General features: G+C 40.7%; 1 protein-coding gene across 3 annotated transcripts in view; it reads left to right on the top strand.

The window, feature by feature from the left end:
• Window positions 1-19,253, top strand: part of THADA (THADA armadillo repeat containing) — a 313,338-nt gene that overhangs the window by 77,230 nt on the left and 216,855 nt on the right. For all 3 annotated transcript variants that reach the window (XM_060247508.1, XM_060247518.1, XM_060247527.1), the window contains exons 23-26: window positions 1,933-2,065; window positions 4,444-4,557; window positions 16,241-16,363; window positions 17,520-17,611. In XM_060247508.1, coding sequence (XP_060103491.1) covers window positions 1,933-2,065; window positions 4,444-4,557; window positions 16,241-16,363; window positions 17,520-17,611 — 462 coding nt within the window. The remainder of the gene's footprint in view (window positions 1-1,932; window positions 2,066-4,443; window positions 4,558-16,240; window positions 16,364-17,519; window positions 17,612-19,253) is intronic.

Genomic DNA, 19,253 nt, shown 5'->3' with positions numbered 1-19,253 from the left:
GTTTATATAGTCTAGGACAGTAATGGCGAACCTTTTAGAGACAGAGTGCCAAAACCCACTAATTTATTGCAAAGTGCCAACATGGCAATGTAACCTTGAATACTGAGGTTTTAGTTTAGAAAAAACAACTAATAGTGAAATTAATAAATTGAAAGAACATTTAGTCTGGATAGCATTTGGTTAGGAAACCAACAAAATCGTAACATGTCAGAATGGGAGAATGATGGTGAGAGTGTCATAAGGCACTAAATGGAGGCTGTTCATTGCTCTGTTGCTTGTAGGTCTGGGTTAAACTGAGAACATGCCTTTCCCAGAGGTGTTCCTGTCCACCTAATTTACTTTTGAACATGTAACATACATTATAAACATCATTCTAGTTTGCCATTAGGAAAAAAGGAAAAAAGAATACCTTAAAATATAGTGTGTTTCTACCTTAATAGAACACAGGGAGCATAAAGACCCTCATCTTTTTATTTATGCAGCAGGGGACAGGGACTGCAAAATTTCAGCCCAGGGCTCTCTTAGTGGATTGTTGAGACTATTAAATTGTGCTACTTGTAGGCAAAATGTTTTTGCGAACAAGTAGCACAATGTCCCACTCGGTATCAGCTCTGCAGCATATGACGTCCTGCTTTGCAGAGGCTGCCAAGCTATTCGGCCTAGAAGTTAGTCTGAAGAAGACAGAAGTTCTCCACCAGCCTGCACCCCAGGAAGATTATCACCCTCCCTGCATCACTGTGGGTGAATCAGTTCTGAAGACAGTCCAGCAGTTCAGCTACCTGGGGTGCATCATCTCCTCAGATGCCAAGATCGACAAGGAGATTGACAACAGGCTGGCAAAGGCAAACCGTGCATTTGGCCGACTGCACAAAAGAGTGTGGAGCAACAAGCATCTGAAAAAAGGCACAAAGATCAATGTTTACAAAGCGGTTGTGATGACAACCCTCATCTATGGCTCCGAATCGTGGGTTTTATACCGTCATCACCTGCGACTCCTTGAGCGCTTTCATCAGCGCTGCCTTCGCACCATCCTCAACATCCACTGGAGTGACTTTGTGACCAACACTGAAGTCCTCAAGCGGGCAGAGGTTACCAGCATCGAGGCACTGCTGTTGAAGACGCAGCTGCGCTGGGCAGGGCATATTTCTAGGATGGAAAACCACCGCCTTCCCAAGATTGCCCTGTATGGCGAACTCTCCACCGGCCATCGAAATAGAGGGGCACCAAAGAAGAGGTACAAGGACTCCTTGAAGAAATCCCTTAGCACCTGTCACATCAACCATCACCAGTGGTCTGACCTAGCCTCAGATCGCAAAGCATGGAGGCACACCATCCACCAGGCTGTCTCTTCCTTTGAGAACACACGCATAGCTGGTCTTGAGGACAAAAGGAGATTGAGGAAGAATCGCACTGCTACAGGACCAACCCTAAATCAGACTTTTCCCTGCAGCCGCTGTGGCCGGACCTGCCTGTCCCACATTGGTCTTGTCAGCCACCAGCGAGCCTGCAGCAAACGTGGACTATTGCACCCTTCTTAAATCTTCGTTCGCGAAGCCAAGCCGAGAGAGAGAGCACAATGTAACAGTATCAACAATAAGACCCAATAAGAGCACGTTTTACAAGTGCGATGACCACATCAGCTGCCTTCTTCAGAGGGATTTCTTTGCAAGAGGTGTGTTGGGTTAGTGAACCCAACCCAAGCCATGAAAAATTGTAATGTCTAGCTTGGTCCTTAGATAAGGAAGAAGACAGTCTCTGATTTTATTCCCCACAAAATTATTTTCACTAAATTTAGTAACACTCATCTCTTCTATGCTAATCTGTATTCCTTTTCTAGAAAATTTAACTTCAAGATCAATAAATATTTTGTCTTCCTTTTCATGGTTCTGCTTTCAGTTACAAAGGTTCATTTGTTCTTTTATGCTTTTGTAGGTGTGACAATGAGAGTCTACACAAGCTGCCACAGCAGTGGCTATATAATGTATTAGAAGAAATTAAATCTAGCAACCCTTCATCTAAACTCTGTGCCACTAGACGCAGTGCTGGGATTCCATTCTACATTCAGGTACCTACCGTAGATGTGCATTTTACATTTGCATTATTGATTCACTGTGTAAAATGTTTCCGGGAATGTAGTATATTTCTCCAAATTCTGTTAACTGGTTTCAAGGAAGAGTGGGAATTTGTACCTCAGTTTAGCAAGTCCTGGTTTCACATTGTTTACTACGCAACCCTGTCTCTGTTCTGTATTTTCCTTTTTTATTTCTAAAGGGATGCTGACTTGAACAGAAATTGCCTTAAAACTAGTGTACTTATTTTAGTTGATAGTGCTTGCCTTTCAAGTTCAAAGGGAGACCAAAGAACAAATTCTGAACGTGCTTACAAGTTACAATTTACACATTTGCTATCCCAAAAACCTTCATATGGGATTATATAGAACATAAATGAAGCAAAAAGTTTGAATAGCATGGAGCTGCTGAGGGGCATTTCCTGAGGGCAGGAACACTGTAGTGGATTTGTGCTTCACTATGGATGCTGCCAATTACTCTTTTTGCAACGCTTCCAGGAAAATAGGCTTTTCTGATCATACAGCTGCTGCTACAAGTACTGTTATTGTTTATTAGTAGTAATAGTATTAATAACATACCCTGAGCCATTTTATGAAGGGTAAAATTGAAGATAAGAGTGGAAATATAACATACAGAAAGAATATTAGAGCACAGTGTTAGAACCATATGGAATTAATCTGTTGCAGGGAGTGTTGGGCAGACTGTTACAAAGGGGCAAGGATTTCTTTTATTTGAGTGTGTTGTGTTACTTAACTACACAGAATTATGTATGCCTTAGTATTTCTGCTAGGCATTTAGAGAAGTTAAATTATTTTTTATTTTAAGAAAGCTGATTATGTTTTGGAAAATATTTTGTGTTGTCTGTCCCCTGGAAAGTTCAGAGTGCTTTTAAAAAAAGAGAGAAAGAGAAAGAAAGAGAGAGAGAAAGGAGAGCTTTTTGCATTGCAGATTGATTTAAGATGTTCTGCCTGAGAAAATACAACAAAGCAGAATGTACATGTGATTTTTCTTGGTGCATGTGTCTGTGAATAAAATGTCTCCTTGTCATCAATTTGAAGCCAAGTCCGATTTGCTCCATAAAATTCAAATATTTGTTTGATATAGTTGCACAATTCAAAACAGAGATGTTTGGATAAGATCCAAGGATATCCTTTTGTATGTGGAATGTATTTTCTGCTTACATAACTGTTCAGGAAGAACAATGAAACTATATCCAAAGATGATATACTTTCTTTTGCTCAAGAAATTGTGCAACTTTTGTAGAACATTCTTACAGTAGCAGTGTTTCAGTACTTGTGCAAATGTTTGTGTAACAGTGCTAGTGTCTGTTATTGTTCAGAAGCTCTACCCAAAACACATTACAGTGAATAATGAGAACCTGTTGCTTTCTACTGTGAATTGAATGGGTTGGATTCATAAGGCCTAATAGCCTACTTTGGAAAAGGGCAGGCAGCAGAGATCTGCTCTGAAAGTGATGCTTGCAGCGCTTTGAGTCCAATCCATTCTATTTTGCTGTGTGAGATTAACTTTTGCATTATTGATTCACTGTATAAAATGTTTCTGGGAATGTAGTATATTTCAGATTATATTAACTGGGTTCAATTACCCAGTTGGTTTCAAGGCAGAGTGGGAATTTGTATCTCAGTTTAGCATGTCCTAGTTTCGCACTGTACACTCTGCAACCCTGTCTCTGGTCTGTATTTTTTTTTATTTCTAAATAAAATTTTCTGACTTGAACAGAAATTGCTTTAAAACTACTGAAATATGAGCAGCCTCTGGTTGCTGAACCAGTTCATTTTCACATTATCTATCTCCCAAAATTGTATGAGAAGTAGTGGTGCAGTTCTTTTCATGTTGGTCATTACTAATTTGTGCCCCACTTCCTATCCACTTCCTAGTTTCTGTAGTACATTTAAGAAGAGAGATTGTACCATGTCAGCCCCTCCTCCCACTCCTGTTCCAATTCCTGCCTATTTAGTTCTGCTTTTTATTTCCTGTTTTCTTTTCTTTGGGTGCTTATCTGGATAAAACCATTTCAGCAAGCTATGATTCTAGATTGGGGGTTTTTTTGTGTGTGGTGGACCTCTACTGGTGGGCCTCCTGATGGCACCTAGGGTTTTTTTTGCCACTGTGTGACAGAGTGTTAGACTTGATAGGTCATTGGCCTGATCCAGCATGGCTGCTCTTACATTCTTATGTTTGGCTTCCCCCATGCCACCTTCTGAGACTTGCTGCTGAGGTTTGGCATCCCTCTGTTGTGCTGTATGGGAGTGTGTGTGATGCAGATGCATGCTGAATCTTGAAATGAACTGGTTAGGATATGTTTTCAAAATAGGTCAGTGCGTAACTTATCTTTTTTTTTTTTAAATTCTAGGCTTTGCTAGCTTCAGAACCAAAGAAGGGTAAAACAGGATTGCTAAAAATGACATTGGAAGAGTTGATATCTTTGACTTCACCTTCGGACACACCACAGAGCACTATCCCACAGGTAAGAAGTTAAATATACATCATGAATCTATATGCAAGTTTGCAAAATCACTTTTTGGGATCCGTTGAAGAATAGTATGTAGGCTAGCCCAAGAGTAACTAGTATTTCTGCTGTCCCACCTGCTCCTGGCTAGGACTCGTCTACCCCCTCCCCCCATTTAGCACACATCCCCCTCCCGCCCTCGACCTAGTGCTGCCCAGCCCCGACAAGTTCCTGGGAGGAGAGTACCTTACCAGCCAGCCTCAGGCCCTTGAAGAAGAGATGCTGCACCCCCAAGACCACCGTGCAAGACCGCAGATTCAGGTGGCTTGCAGTGCTGCGGCCACGCTGCCGTCAACCGAATTGGGAGCAGCACAATAGTGGGAAGCCCTCCTCAGCCCCTAGAAGCAGGCAATGGCGGTGGGGGGGGGGGGGAGGTTTCAGAAAGATTGAACCGGGGAATCCAATTCTAGGGGCATCCAAAGAGGGTGCCCCCATTCCACCATTGTTCCCAATGGGCCGTTGAAGTCAGTGGCAAAGCATAGGGTAATGTATGGGCTGTGGAGAGGAGGGGGTTTGAGGGAGAGGCCCCAAATTTGCAGGGCAACTGCAGGAGCCTCTCCCCCACAGAACCACCAAGTTCCAAAAAGATTGGACCAAGGGCTCCAATTGTAGGGGCACTCAAATGGGTCCATTCATTCCCCATTCTTTCCTATGGCAGGGGGGAAAGGTGTCAATTTCCCCATGGTGGGAAAGTTGACACTGGAGAGCAGGGGGTTTGAAGGAGAGGCACCAAATTTGCAGTGTACCTGCAGGAGTCTGTCAAGGAACCCCCAAACTAAAAAAAGAGATTGGACCAAGTTTGCCCCCCCCTCCTTATTGTCTCCTATAATGGTTCCCATTATAGGGGTTCCCATCATAGGAGACTATGGGGAAGGCGAGGCAAACATTTTGGGGGCCCATAGAATGGGAACCCCTGGTCCAATCTTTTTGAAACTTGGAAGTTCTGTGGGGAAGAGGCGCCTGTAGTTGCCCTGCACATATGGGGCCTCTCTCTCAAACCTCCTCCCCAGAGCCCATATATTACCCCATGCTTGTCCACTGACTTCAGTGGCCCACTGGGAACAATGGTGGAACGGGGGCATCCTCTTTGGATGCCCCTAGAATTGAACTCTCTGGTCCAATGTTTTTTGAAATTGGTGGTTCTGTGGGGGGAAAGGCTCCTGCAGCTGCCCTGTAAATCTGAAGCCGCTACCTCAAACCCTTTCCCTCCCAGTCGCCATTCAATTTACCCAGTCACCATTCATTTTTGCCATTAACTTCAGTGGCCCATAAGGTATAATGGGACTGTATATTTGGAAATAGCTGTATATCTCCTGAATCAGATTTGATTACTGAATCTGCTATTAAGAGATGTTTGGTCCCCCAAATGCTAAAATCCCAAATACCCCCAAATCCAATTTTTTTTTTTGTTTTGCATACCCCTAGTTGTGGATTTTCTTGGAATATCTTGATGTTCATTGTTACAGGTGCAGAATGCTGGTCTACATAGATATTTGGTCAGGTCATTTTGGTCTACAGTAGCTATTATCTTGAGTCTTGACCATTTTGTTTCCTTTCTTTCTGTCTATAAAGAACCTGAAAAACTGCTAAATTTGTACAGTATTTTTGGCAGCTTCTTCAGGTGATAGAGGCCACTCTTTGTAAATCTTAGATAATCAAAGCAACAGTGAACTCACTGTTAATATCATGCAGCTGTAGAGTTGCCACTCTGAGCTTGGCAAGCAGTGTGAGGACTGGGACAGGGACATGGTGGTGGTGTGACCACAGTTTTTGGTGATTCGTAGAGCTACTCTTTGTCTCTTCCAGATTGTATCCAGAGGTGATGTAGTGATCAGCAACATTGCTTGTTTTAAAACTTTCTCCACCTGCTGGAGGCAATGGAACTTGCCAGCAGGAGGAGGAAACTTCTACTATAACAGGAGGTCTGGCAAGCCTATGCGACTGCAAAGAAGAAAATGATATTTTTGACTGACAGCATAAGTTCTTCTAGTATGGAAGGGTAAAAGTTAGCTTAGTTTATCTCTGAAGTAAAACAAGTCTACAGATCATAATTCAGTGTTAAGATATGAATGCCCATGGGGGGGGGCAAAAGAACATAAGAACATAAGAGAACATAAGAGAAGCCATGTTAGATCAGGCCAATGGCCCATCCAGTCCAACATTCTGTGTCACACAGCGGCCAAATATATATATATATATATATATATATACACACACACACACACACACACACACACACTGTGGCTAATAGCCACTGATGGACCTGTGCTCCATATTTTTATCTAACCCCTTCTTGAAGGTGGCTATGCTTGTGGACGCCACCACCTCCTGTGGCAGTGAATTCCACATGTTAATCACCCTTTGGGTGAAGAAGTACTTCCTTTTATCCGTTTTAACCTGTCTGCTCAGCAATTTCATCGAATGCCCACGAGTTCTTGTATTGTGAGAAAGGGAGAAAAGTACTTCTTTCTCTACTTTCTCCATCCCATGCATTATCTTGTAAACTTCTATCATGTCACCCCTCAGTCGACGTTTCTCCAAGCTAAAGAGCCCTAAGCGTTTCAACCTTTCTTCATAGGGAAGGTGTTCCAGCCCTTTAATCATTTTAGTTGCCCTTTTCTGAACTTTCTCCAATGCTATAATATCCTTTTTGAGGTGTGGCGACCAGAACTGCACACAGTACTCCAAATGAGACCGCACCATCGATTTATACAGAGGCATTATGATACTGGCTGATTTGTTTTCAATTCCCTTCCTAATAATTCCCAGCATGGCGTTGGCCTTTTTTATTGCAAACGCACACTGTCTTGACATTTTCAGTGAATTATCTACCATGACCCCAAGATCTCTCTCTTGGTCTGTCTCTGCCAGTTCACACCCCATCAACTTGTATTTGTAGCTGGGATTCTTGGCCCCAATGTGCATTACTTTGCACTTGGCCACATTGAACCGCATCTGCATTTGTAACAAGAGCTGTCCTCTCTCCATGTTTTAAAATGGAAACATACTTTAGTTTTTCAAAAGCAAAATTTAAAGTACACACCAGTACTAAAAAGAGACAGCTGCAGATGGCAGCACTATATCCTTTCCATCTGAAAGAACATAGAAGTTGAAAACAGAAAGCACACACAAAATAAAGTATTTCTTGGGTAGATATACTCTCATACAGTTGCAACAGGACTAGAAATTATCTGGATATTGAGTTCCACTTTATAACATTAAAAATACTGATTTTTTTTTCTTTGACATTATTATAGCCTGTTAAAAATTGCAAACAAAAAAGACAAAATTAGTATTAGCATCATCTCTAGCAAGCCATGGCAGTAAACTGTTTGCTTCTAATCTGTGGGTGTCTGTATTATTATCTGCTGAGATACAAATGTTAACCACAGGTAGCCAGGGTCAAGAACAAAGCAGATTCAGGGTAGAGAAATAGTAGAGAAATTCTACTATTTCCTTTTTTTTTTTTAAACTTAAGAATGCTTTATTGAGTTAAGAAGTGCGATACAGATATAACAAACGAAAACCATGAGTATGCATCAAATATCAAATATCAAAACATGACACCATTACAGAGTGCAGTTACGAAAGTAATTGACAGGACATCAATATAGTGTGGTATGAGGCATTGGGGATTCTATTATCAGCATAAACTTTATCAATGAAAGGTCGCCATTTTTCTATAAAATTTGAGGAAGCAATTTGTTGGGAACGATGAGGGCCTAAGTCATAAGTGAGCTTATCCAGTGCAAAATAATCCCACAATTTTAACCACCAAGTTTGTCGTGAGGGGGGAGAGTGTTGTTTCCAAACTAGAGCTATTGCAAATTTAGCAGCCACAAACATGAGTGAGATCAATTCCTCTGCAGATTCGGGGATATTTAAGTTATCTAGAAGATTTAAAAGGGCAAATTCGGGCGTAAATGGAGGAGAGTATGACGTGAGTTCTTGTACTTCTTGATAGATTTGTCTCCAAAAGCTATTTATGATTGGGCAGTGCCACCAGGAGTGGAGAAAAGTGCCCCTCTGTCCACAGTTCTTGAAACAGAGGGGTGAGATGGAAGACGAGTGTGCTAGCTGCACTGGGGTACGGTACCATCGTGTGAGGACTTTAAGGGCTTGAAGTTGGACATGCATTGCTTTCATTTTATATATGGAAGAACCCCAGATGGCTCGCCATTGCTCCTCAGTTAGTTCTATCTGCAAATCTCGAGCCCAGGCACCTTGATAGGAGTGCGGCTTTGCATTAAGGGGGCTGAGTAGCAATTGATATATTTTTGATATCAGTCCTTTGATCGGGATTGAATCACCAAATAGGATCTTTTCAAAGCCAGCAAGGTGGACGCGCAGAGGGGGACTGAAGGAATGTGTATCTAATAAATGTTTAAGTTGAAGGTATTCGAACCAGGGGAGTTGAAGGTCAGAGTCAGCCTCCAGAGTCACTTTATCTTTCAGTACCCCCTTAAGAAGAACATCAGCAAATCGGGTCAGTCCTAGACGTTTCCATTGCATAAACGAGTCTTTACTCAGCGCCGGAGCGAACCAGGGCTGTCTAACAAAAGTGGTTAAGGAGGAGGTCGGGGGAGCTAACTTATTACGGTGTTTACGCCAAACCTGCAGCATGGAGGCCAAAAAAGGGTTCGGAGAAGAAGAAGTTTTGACGCGCTTAGACACACACCAGAGTTCCTCCTGGAAAGAGGGGGCCCTGAGATAAAAATCCTCGATCGACTTCCAGTCCGCCACGTAGGAGGACCTATAATATTTCACCAAATTAGTGAGGATAATAGCATCATGGTAGTTTGAAATATCTGGGACAGCTAATCCACCCAGCGAAATAGGCCGTCTACTTGAGGCAAAGTTGAGCCTTGGCTTCCGATGCTGCCACACAAATTCATTTATTTGGGATTGCCATTTATGCAGCAGAGAGGCTGGAACACACAGAGGGACCGCCCGTAAATAGAACACAATCTTAGGTAGAATTAATGATTTAATTAGATAGATACGCTCCAAAAGGGTGAAAATTTTTTTCCCCGAGTGGGATAGGAGAGAATTGATAGATTTGGAAATTTCTGTCTGGTTAACGGTTGGGAGAGTAGTGAAGTCTAACGGGATGTGAACACCAAGGTGTTTCCAAGATTTTCTAACCCATTTGTATCGGTAGTGCTTGCTGATAAAAGAAATAGAGGTAGAAGATAGGGTAATGGGGTGCAAGAGAGATTTATCAAAGTTTATGGTGAGGCCTGAGGCGATAGCGAAGTCTGAAAGATGAGAGTGAGTTGCTGGAAGTGACGAGGAAGGGTTGGTAAGATACAAGGTTATATCATCTGCGAAGAGACTAACTTTAAAAGCTTTGGTCCCCACGAGAATACCATGGATGCGAGCATCGTTCCTGATTTTGATGGCCAGCGGCTCAATTGCAAGAGCGAATAGTAGGGGTGAGAGAGGGCAGCCTTGCCGCGTGCCTCTAGACAGACTGAAAATAGCTGAGTTTAAGTTGTTAATCCAAAGTAGTGCTGAAGGAGAGAGATAGAGGGAGTCAATAAGAGTACGAAATTTGGGACCAAAATTCATTCTTTCTAGTAAGGAGTGCAGGTAGAGAGGTTCGACCGAGTCAAAGGCCTTCTCTATGTCTATAGATAGGATGCAGGCATCCTGAACAGCTTTGGTTTTGCAATGATGAATCAAATTCAGTGTTTTTTGGGTGACATCAGTTAAGTCACGACCAGGGATGAAACCCGACTGATCAGAGGCAATATAATTTGCCATAAAACTATTCAGTCGCCTTGTTAAGATGCTAGTAAAAAGTTTGTAGTCGGTGTTTAAAAGAGATATCGGTCGGTAAGACTTGGGGTCTAATTCATCTCTCTCTTTTTTGTGTAAAACAATAATTTTGGCAAGACTCCAAGACTGAGGGACTGAGCCAGAATCGAGAATATAGTTAAAAAGAGATAGTAAGTAGGAAGATAATGTAGAACTATAAGCTTTATAAAATTCAGAAGTGAAGCCATCCAGACCCGGCGATTTGTTTGTGCGCAATGATTTGATGGCTTCAGCAAGTTCCAGCTCATCAATGGGGCGGTCAAGACACTTTCTGTGGGCTTCTAGCAAAGTGGGGAGTGTAGTAACGGATTGAAAAAACTCAGAGATCGCTTCAGGTGGTGGGTTCTTGGATTGGTATAGAGAAGAGTAGAATTGACTAAAAATATCTAAAATAGACTTTGAAGAAGTGCATACAACGCCTTCGCGATTTCTGAGACCCTTCACATTTAGGTTGGTGGCTTACTGTTTGGCTTTCCACGCTAGAAGCCTATGAAATTTTGGGCCCCGATAACAAAAGGCTTGTTTGGTAAATAGCAGATTATGTTTGATTTTTTCAGTATCCAGGGCCTCTAACCTTTTCCTTTCCTCTTGCAAGTGCTGAAATGTTTTTTTGCTGCAAGTGCGTTTATGTTGGAGTTCAAGATCTTTGATTTTCTCAGTCAAGAGGTTAATAAGATGTTGTTTTTTCTTTTTTTGGGTGGCAACCAATGCAATAATTTTGCCTCTTAGGAAGGCTTTGCACGCATCCCAGACCGTTTGGGAAGGGATGTCATCAGAAAGATTGTGGCTAAAAAATTCCTTAATTTCCTGTTCGATTAGGTTGAAAAGTTCTTTATCTAATAATAAATAATTGTCAAGTCTCCAGGAAAAGCTACGGTCATATTGTACAGTTTTCTTAATAGAGCAGATAACGGGCGCGTGATCAGACCAGAGTTTTGGTTCAATTGAGGCATCTACAAGAGCATTACAAAGAGAATCAGAAATAAAGATATAATCAATGCGCGTGTGAGTTTGATGCTGCGAAGAGAAGTAGGTAAAGTCCCGCTCATTTTGATGGAGAAACCTCCAGGAGTCTGTAAGCCCCATTTCTGACATTATTTTATTCAAGCCTGAGGGGGAAAAGCCTCGTCTGGGGGGGGGAGTGGAGAAGCGAATGTTCCGATTTTCTGTCTAGCCAAGTGTCCATAAGGAAATTAAAGTCAGCTCCGATAATTAAAGGGCCTTCCTGAAAAGCTTTTAATTTGTTCATAATCTCCCGGATAAATTCTAGTTGTCCCGAATTAGGCGCATAAATGGCAGCTAGGGTTGTGATTTCGTCATTGAGTCTACCCTTAACAAAAAGAAATCTACCACGTTCATCTATCTCAGAGGCCAAGCAAGAAAACTGAACTGAACGTGAGAGTAAAATGGCAACCCCCCTGGCATGAGAGGAACCAGAGGCTGTGAAAGACACAGGAAAATGGGCAGAGCGAAATAGGGGATTAATGTCATTTCGTAAGTGTGTCTCTTGTAGAAAGATAATGTCTAGAGCACGTTTCTTCAACCCTGAGAGGATGCGTCTAGATTTGATTTTGCTATTAAGCCCTCGACAGTTCAGCGAAAAGATTTTTAGGTCCAGGGCCATTTAGGTCAAAATATATGGATTATAAATTAGGTCTCCCGTCAGGGACAAAGGACGGAGACGATAGACAATTACAATGCAAGATCCATAGCAGGGAAATACAGTATGAGACCTGATGACTATGAAAAAGGATGGTTTGTATGTGAGTGAATGTAGGACAGTGTCCCAATCTATGATTACTGCTGGAATATAATGGGATATTGGAAAGGTACTAATTGCTATAACAGGGCTAAATAGAAATAGTAGTTTAAGCCAACTTGGCGGGCCTTTGAGAAAGAAAAATGACGAGCACAGGAGAAAAAGGGCCACTGATCCAAAAAGCAAGCCCATAAAACATGAAGGCATATACATTTTGTTCCTAGGACAAATGAACTGCATCAGTGTAAAGTCAAACAAACAAGAACTAGAAAAAAGGCAAATAAACCTATACAGAACTAATAGACAATCATGTGATATCCCTAGTTGAACAGCAGATGGCATACTAGAGTAGCAGCATAAGTGGTAACCAGCATATCTAACACTATAATACAAGTAACAGCAATAAGTGTACCTCATCCCCACCCCCCTCCCCCCTCTCCCTTTCTCTGTCCCCTCTGTATATAAATGATGGTCAAAGATAGATTGGAAAGATGTCTGCAGGGGGACAGAACTCCCATCGGATACATTAAATAACAGAACCAGTAACCAGCACATGGGGAAAACCCGTGGGTCCCAGGAAACCACCCAAGACCGGGGTCCTTGTACCCTTCCACTACACATTCCCCTCATTCTTGAGAGCTGGAGAGCCAAGCCCCACTCTACCCTCACCCCCCCAACCCTCCCTCAGATGTTAATTATCATATAAGACAAAGCTTTAAAGTAAGATAACATAAGATAACAACGCAGGTTTATGATGAGTTTACTGATTGCAGTGACTGTATAGAGCCCGGAGCCTGGGCTGGTTCATGCGAACGGGCTGAGATTTTACGATCCTTAGGCGGTGACACGAAGGTCCATTTTCGCTTTTGTGACTTACGATCCAGCTCCATCGGAACATCTATGTTGAGTGACTGAAGTAGATACAAACCAGCTTCAGGGTCTTCAGTAGTCCAGCTTTTCCCTTGGCGGTGTATGACAAGTCTGCCTGAGGGCGACCATCTATAGCGGATGCTTGCTGCGGCCAGCTTTTGAGCAATAGGTTTGAGGAAATGCCTATTCTGCAGGGTTTCTGCTGATAGATCTGGGAAAGCAAGTATTTTCTTATCCTTATAGGGAAGACCATTAAGGTTTCTGGCAGTGTCTAAGATCTTTCTCTTAACTCGTATGTCAGCCAGTTCGATGATGACATCTCAGGAGCCGTGGGAGCGGGAGGAGAAGGTTGAACCCAGTCGATAAGCACGAACAATGTAAGGAGTGATGCCATCCTCCAGCTGAAGGGCTGTAGAAAACCACGATGCTAGGAAGCTGGCCAGGTCTGAGGTTCCTTCCTCGTGTTCTTCAAAGCCCCGCAGCTTAACATGTCGTTCCCGCGCTTTGTTATCTAGTGCCAGAATTTTGTCTGTGGCCCAGCGTTCTTGCCTCTGAAGATGTCGGATTTCCTCTTGATTAGTAAGGCCTGTTTCTAACGCTGAGTTAGCTGTGGCTGTGGCTTCTTGTAAAGTGATTTGTAAGTAGCTGATCTGATTTGTAATTGGCTTGAGTATAGCCGCCATGTTGTCTAGCATTTCTGACTGAAATGAGCTCAGGGTATTATGGAATTCTTTCGCTGTGAGGAGATCTGGTGAGGGAAGCAGACTAGCAGCGCCATCTGCCATATTTGACGTTTTGTGCGGCCTTGACAGGGAGCGATCAGATTGTGAGCTGGAGTCCAGAAAGGATTTAAGAAGCTGAGCGCCAGCTAAAGATGAGTTATTCTTTTTATGGGACGATTTTCCCATAGTCTGATAAGAAATAGGATATAAAAACCTGCGTCGATGAGGGAGGGTGAGGAGATCGGGTCAGGAGCTAAAGCCTCACACGTCTGTCGCCATTCGCGCCGACGCCACGCCCCCTATTTCCTGCAAGCTAGATCAAAATCCATATGAGAAGGCGAGCAGTGATGTGCAAGCAAAGACCCTGTGTGCTTCTCTCATGGGGATGGCAGCTCCTTCTTGGTGCAGAAGGGCATCTTGGATTGTTGTATATTCAATGTGTGCACAGGAATTATTCTCCAATAGATTGTAATACCTAAAAATGAAACTATCCATTTTGACTGAGTAAAGCCTTGTTTTAAAAAGCATTTTACTCATTCTAGAAGAGAAAATAATTTCACAGGAGTTACTTCAGCATTCCTGAAAACTTCCAATTTATACTTCTACATTTCACAAATATAGCAAATAGCACAATTTAATATGCTGAGCTATGAATGATTCATTTTATGTTTTTAAAGCAGTAAAAGAAATTTGGGCTTGATAAGAAAGTAAGTATTCTTATATTTCAGTGTTCCAAAATCTGGGGGTTTTTTTCATGGGGGAAAAATGAGGAAAGGTCCCTTTTCCCTGTGGTTTCAGAATCTGCGGACATTCTCCCATATTTAAGAACTTTGACTTGAAAAGAAATGTTAAATGAATAGTGATTTTACTCTGTTAAAGCAAATATAAAAGTGAGTTTAATTATTAACATTAGTGATTAACAGGATTATTATGCCATACATTTCACGCTCTACTTCTTGCATCTGATTACATGTGCTCTAGTCCATGAAAGCTTTTGCCACAATAAGAGTATTATTAGAGTATTAGAAGAGTCCTTTGTTATGTTGTTTTTTAATAAAAGTAAAAGCAGATGAGAAATGTAAAAGATGGCAAGAATATGTAGCAGGCAAATTATTTCAGCTGTAGTTTCTAAAAGGTACACTAGGAGGGGAGACAATAGAATTCTCACTGAACATATCCTGTACATAGGATAATACGAAGCAGAAGCTCTTTGAATTCAAGACAACTGTGGATAAAATCATGTTAAATTTGTTAATAAATCTATACTGAAAATGCAGTACAAGGTATCAGGTGTAAAATAATAACATATGTCATAGTTCTGTTTACACAGAACAGAAGTGAGATGTATTCAAGATACATCAGTTTTAGGGTGGGCCACCTACCAGTGCATTGGTCCCTTAAAAAGAATACTGGAGTCAGTAGAGTTTTATCATGACTGAGCAAGGGATTTCATATGTTAAACCAAGGGCATTTTCTCATGATCAGTTAACACAGATGAGTTACACTTCAAATGTTAAGAGATTGTGAATATGCAGCCTTGCATTGTACCTATCAGTGAACTACATATATAGCGGTGGATCGATAAGAACAAGAATCAATACCAATACCTAATCAATATATATGGCTTGGTGATGCTAGAATTAAATAACAGTGCTTTTAGGCAATAATTATCTGTAACAGCTTTAAGCAAAAGACTTTTGCTGGCTGAGAAAAAGGGAACTACAAAAGGTCATTGCCCTTTCGGAGTGGAAAGCACAGAAGCGCCAGTAGAAAGCGTAAAAGGGAACTTCATTAGGCGCTAGCAAAAAGCAGTGTAGCAATAGGAATGTGGTGTGTAATAGTTCCGTGTGGGGAAACAGGGGACAAATAGGAGCCCTGACAAAGGGCCAGGGAGCTGGTAGACTGGCACAAGAGGGGCTCCAAGAGGGGCCCAGAGAGCTGAAAAACAACCCAGATTGTGGTTAAAGTATGACGTAGGCGTCCTCCCAGGAGTTGAGGTAGAGACGCCCTATAAAAGAGGGCACGTAGCTGCAGGCATTTGCTCAGACCCTCGGGTCTGGAGCCCGTGTGTAGAGCGCTTATGCACGTTAAATAAAGAAGCTGTTTTCCTGACCTTGCCTCAGACCTCGTTTGTGAGTATGATTTACTATTAATTGGACAACACAGGACTTTCCCTGCTACACATATATTCTAGAAAAAGTAAAATCACCCATGAACTGTTGGATATTAGAGAGTGTGTGTATTTGTGTGTTCATAGATCATTGAGAAATCTAGCCTGATGTTGGTTCCTTTTTTAAATTTCTTCTTCTTCCAAACTTTCTTTGTCCAGAAGTTTCCAGGCACTCAATTACTTACTTAGCTTCAATGCTAAATGAAATACACTTGTGATTGGGGCTTGGTATTCTACCACCGTTCTAGTATTTATTTCCAACAAAACTAATGAGCCTGTATTTACTATTTTTCTTTCCAGGTTCATGCTTTAAATATCTTAAGAGCTTTGTTCAAGGATACCCATTTAGGAGAAAATATCATTCCTTATGTGGCAGATGGAATGCAAGCAGCAATATTAGGTTTTACTTCTTCTGTCTGGGCTGTAAGTTGATGATTAACTTTCAGTGTATTAAGGTGAAAAGCCACATGTTAATGATGGTAACCAGAGCATTGATTATGTTTCTCAATAACATTATAATACTTGATTGAAGTTTTTATGAATTCTTTTTAATGACGTATATGAAATGTATGCTCAGTGGACAGCATGCTTGAATGCTGGAAACACTATAGAACATTCTACAGGAGCACTGACATTTGGCTCTTGGTGTTCTGTTGCACAGACTTAACTTTTTATTTGGTTTTGATTTTTATTTGGTTTCCAACAATGAAGGCTGAACACTTATCTGAGTTAAAGGAATAATGAAGCTGACATGGGAACCAGCTTTTAGTCATCGGACTTTAAAAGTTCAATAAAAAGAAAATAGGTAAAACATTTCTTGGGTATCAGAACAATTAGCAATTTTTAAATTCCAGTCTTTGGAACAGAAATAACAATAGATGTTTAAAGTTGTTAACAATTTCTCTGGTTCATTCTTGGCATCAAATATTTCAGCATGATATGTGAAATTTCACACACTAAAATATCACACACAAACACACACACACACACACATATATATATACACATTCACCAAAAGTAGTTCTGGAATTTGTACATCTTTAATCAGTAATGGATGCATGTTAATTTAATTCAATTTTCACAGCTTGAAAGATGTGTGTTGAACTTCTATGAGCCATATCCAAGTATTTGTAATGTAGGTCAATGTCCCTTAGGATTTATTTACAGAAGATCTTAAACTATATCTTTTCCATGTGTCCTGTCCATAAATTTAAGGACTTACTTGCTTAATACTTTATATATGAGAAACCTTTTCTTTATGCAAGCCATAAATTTCAATTCTCCATAAATCCATATCACAGATTATCCTTATCTTTTGTACTACCCTCTTAGACTTTTAAATAAAGTTATGCTGTAATTAACTTACATTTTATATAAACAGGCTTTCCTTAATTAGCCATGTAGAAATCCCTTCCTTTTTTACATCCTCTATTTAATTACACCTTTAGTAACAATGTAGTATATAGAATGTATATATAGTAACAATAGTATATAGTAACAATGGTATAGTAACAATAGTATATAGTAACAATGTAGTATATAGAATGTTAATCAATCTTTTTGTTGCTTGACACATTAGGTGAGAAATTCATCTACACTCCTTTTTAGCACATTAATTACAAGAATATTTGGAGTTAAGAGAGGGAAGGATGAGAACTCGAAAAAAAATAGGTAAGCTCCTTTTGATATAAGAAGTATCTGTGTAAAATACAATCATGGCAGGAACAATCTGAAAATTTTTACTTGCTTGTATGGATGGGTATGAAACATGAAGTTACCAAAGTATTTCTAAACTTGTTTCAAATCCAGTCCCAGGGAAAAGGATCTATTCGAAGCAACATTATTTTTTTTAATGCAGTGTAGACCCTGAGTCATTAAGCTTTTTAAGTCTGTGGCTGCCTTTGGAATTCTGAGATAGGATGATGAGTGTAACCACAAAGTGGCTGTGGCAAGAAGTAGAACTAACCACAAAATGGCTGCTGTGGGAGGCAGAGCCAACCACAAATGTTAGGGGGTGAGGTTTTACATAACTATGATAGTAGTCAAACATTTCAGGCAGAAGCTGTTTAACAGAATGCCTTTTAAAATTAACATTCCATTTTAAAAATATTTTCTTGCATACCCACAAAATAACTACACATATTGAGCTAGCTAAAAAATCTGGGAGAGTCCCCCAAGTCTGGAGAAAAATCTCCCTTCTGTCCACTGATTTAAGTGTTCACTGATGGGGCCACAGTTGACTGTTAGAATACATAATATTACAGTTCAGTTACCTTTATTGGCATTAAAGGAGAGAAAAGAGGAAAAAAATAGATGTACATACACATGCATACAAATAGATAAAACATGCCAACATGAGAAAAGATAAAACAAATAGATAAAACATGCCAACAAGACAAAAGAACATTCTGAAAGGGTCTAAAATCTGTACAAAAATAATTTAAAAGTCAGTCTGTCTAATACAAATTAACATTACAATACATTAAAGGTAAAGGTAGTCCCCTGTGCAAGCACCAGTTGTTTCCAACTCTGGGGTGACATTGCATCATGATGTTTTCATGGCAGACTTTTTACAGGTTTGCCATTGCGTTAGAATACATAATATTGTGTGGAGTTGCTGCTGACCCTGATGCCATTACTGAATTTTGTTGTTTTTAATCATATATACCTGCGCTGAAGTGATTTTACTTTCTGTTTACCAATGGCCAACCAGAATAGATGATAAGTGAAAGGGTTAATATCTCCCATGCTGTTGTCCCCCCTGTATCGTACATGCCTCATTACCTTAACTGTCCCTGGTTTTCAGTGCATGGGTTCTTGAGGAATGAATAGTATGTGTGAGCCTTGCATTTACATTTTTGCAATGTAAGAATTGCATTTTGTAGCTGTTCTTTTATTTTAAAGTTGTAACAAGGATCTCTGCTTGGGAAAAGCTGCCAAACTTTGTTTATCTATTTAAGCAACTGAGTCACTTTTGTAATAAACTCCACTAGATGTCTCTCTTGATGCATGATTTTGTATCAGAATAATCCCTGCCTATTTAGACCAGCTACATGAAATTTGCCTTTCCTTAAGACATCCTTTGTTGCCAATATATATGTTCTTGTGTTTGGATTACAGTCAACTACATTTTATGTAACTTTCTGGATCATTTTAAATGAACCAGCGTTTTCAAATTGGGAAGACTGAAGGAAGGAACCTTTTCATAAATGGTGTACCTTTCATGCCCTCTTGCCTTAACTGGCAACCATAGATTTCTTTCAAAAATGGCCATATGAGGTGTCATAAGTATGAATAGGAAGCCTGATCCCCT

Source organism: Heteronotia binoei, chromosome 1 (genome assembly GCF_032191835.1).
Source record: "Heteronotia binoei isolate CCM8104 ecotype False Entrance Well chromosome 1, APGP_CSIRO_Hbin_v1, whole genome shotgun sequence".
NCBI classification, from domain to species: domain Eukaryota; kingdom Metazoa; phylum Chordata; class Lepidosauria; order Squamata; family Gekkonidae; genus Heteronotia; species Heteronotia binoei.
This window is presented reverse-complemented; position numbering and strand designations above follow the sequence as displayed.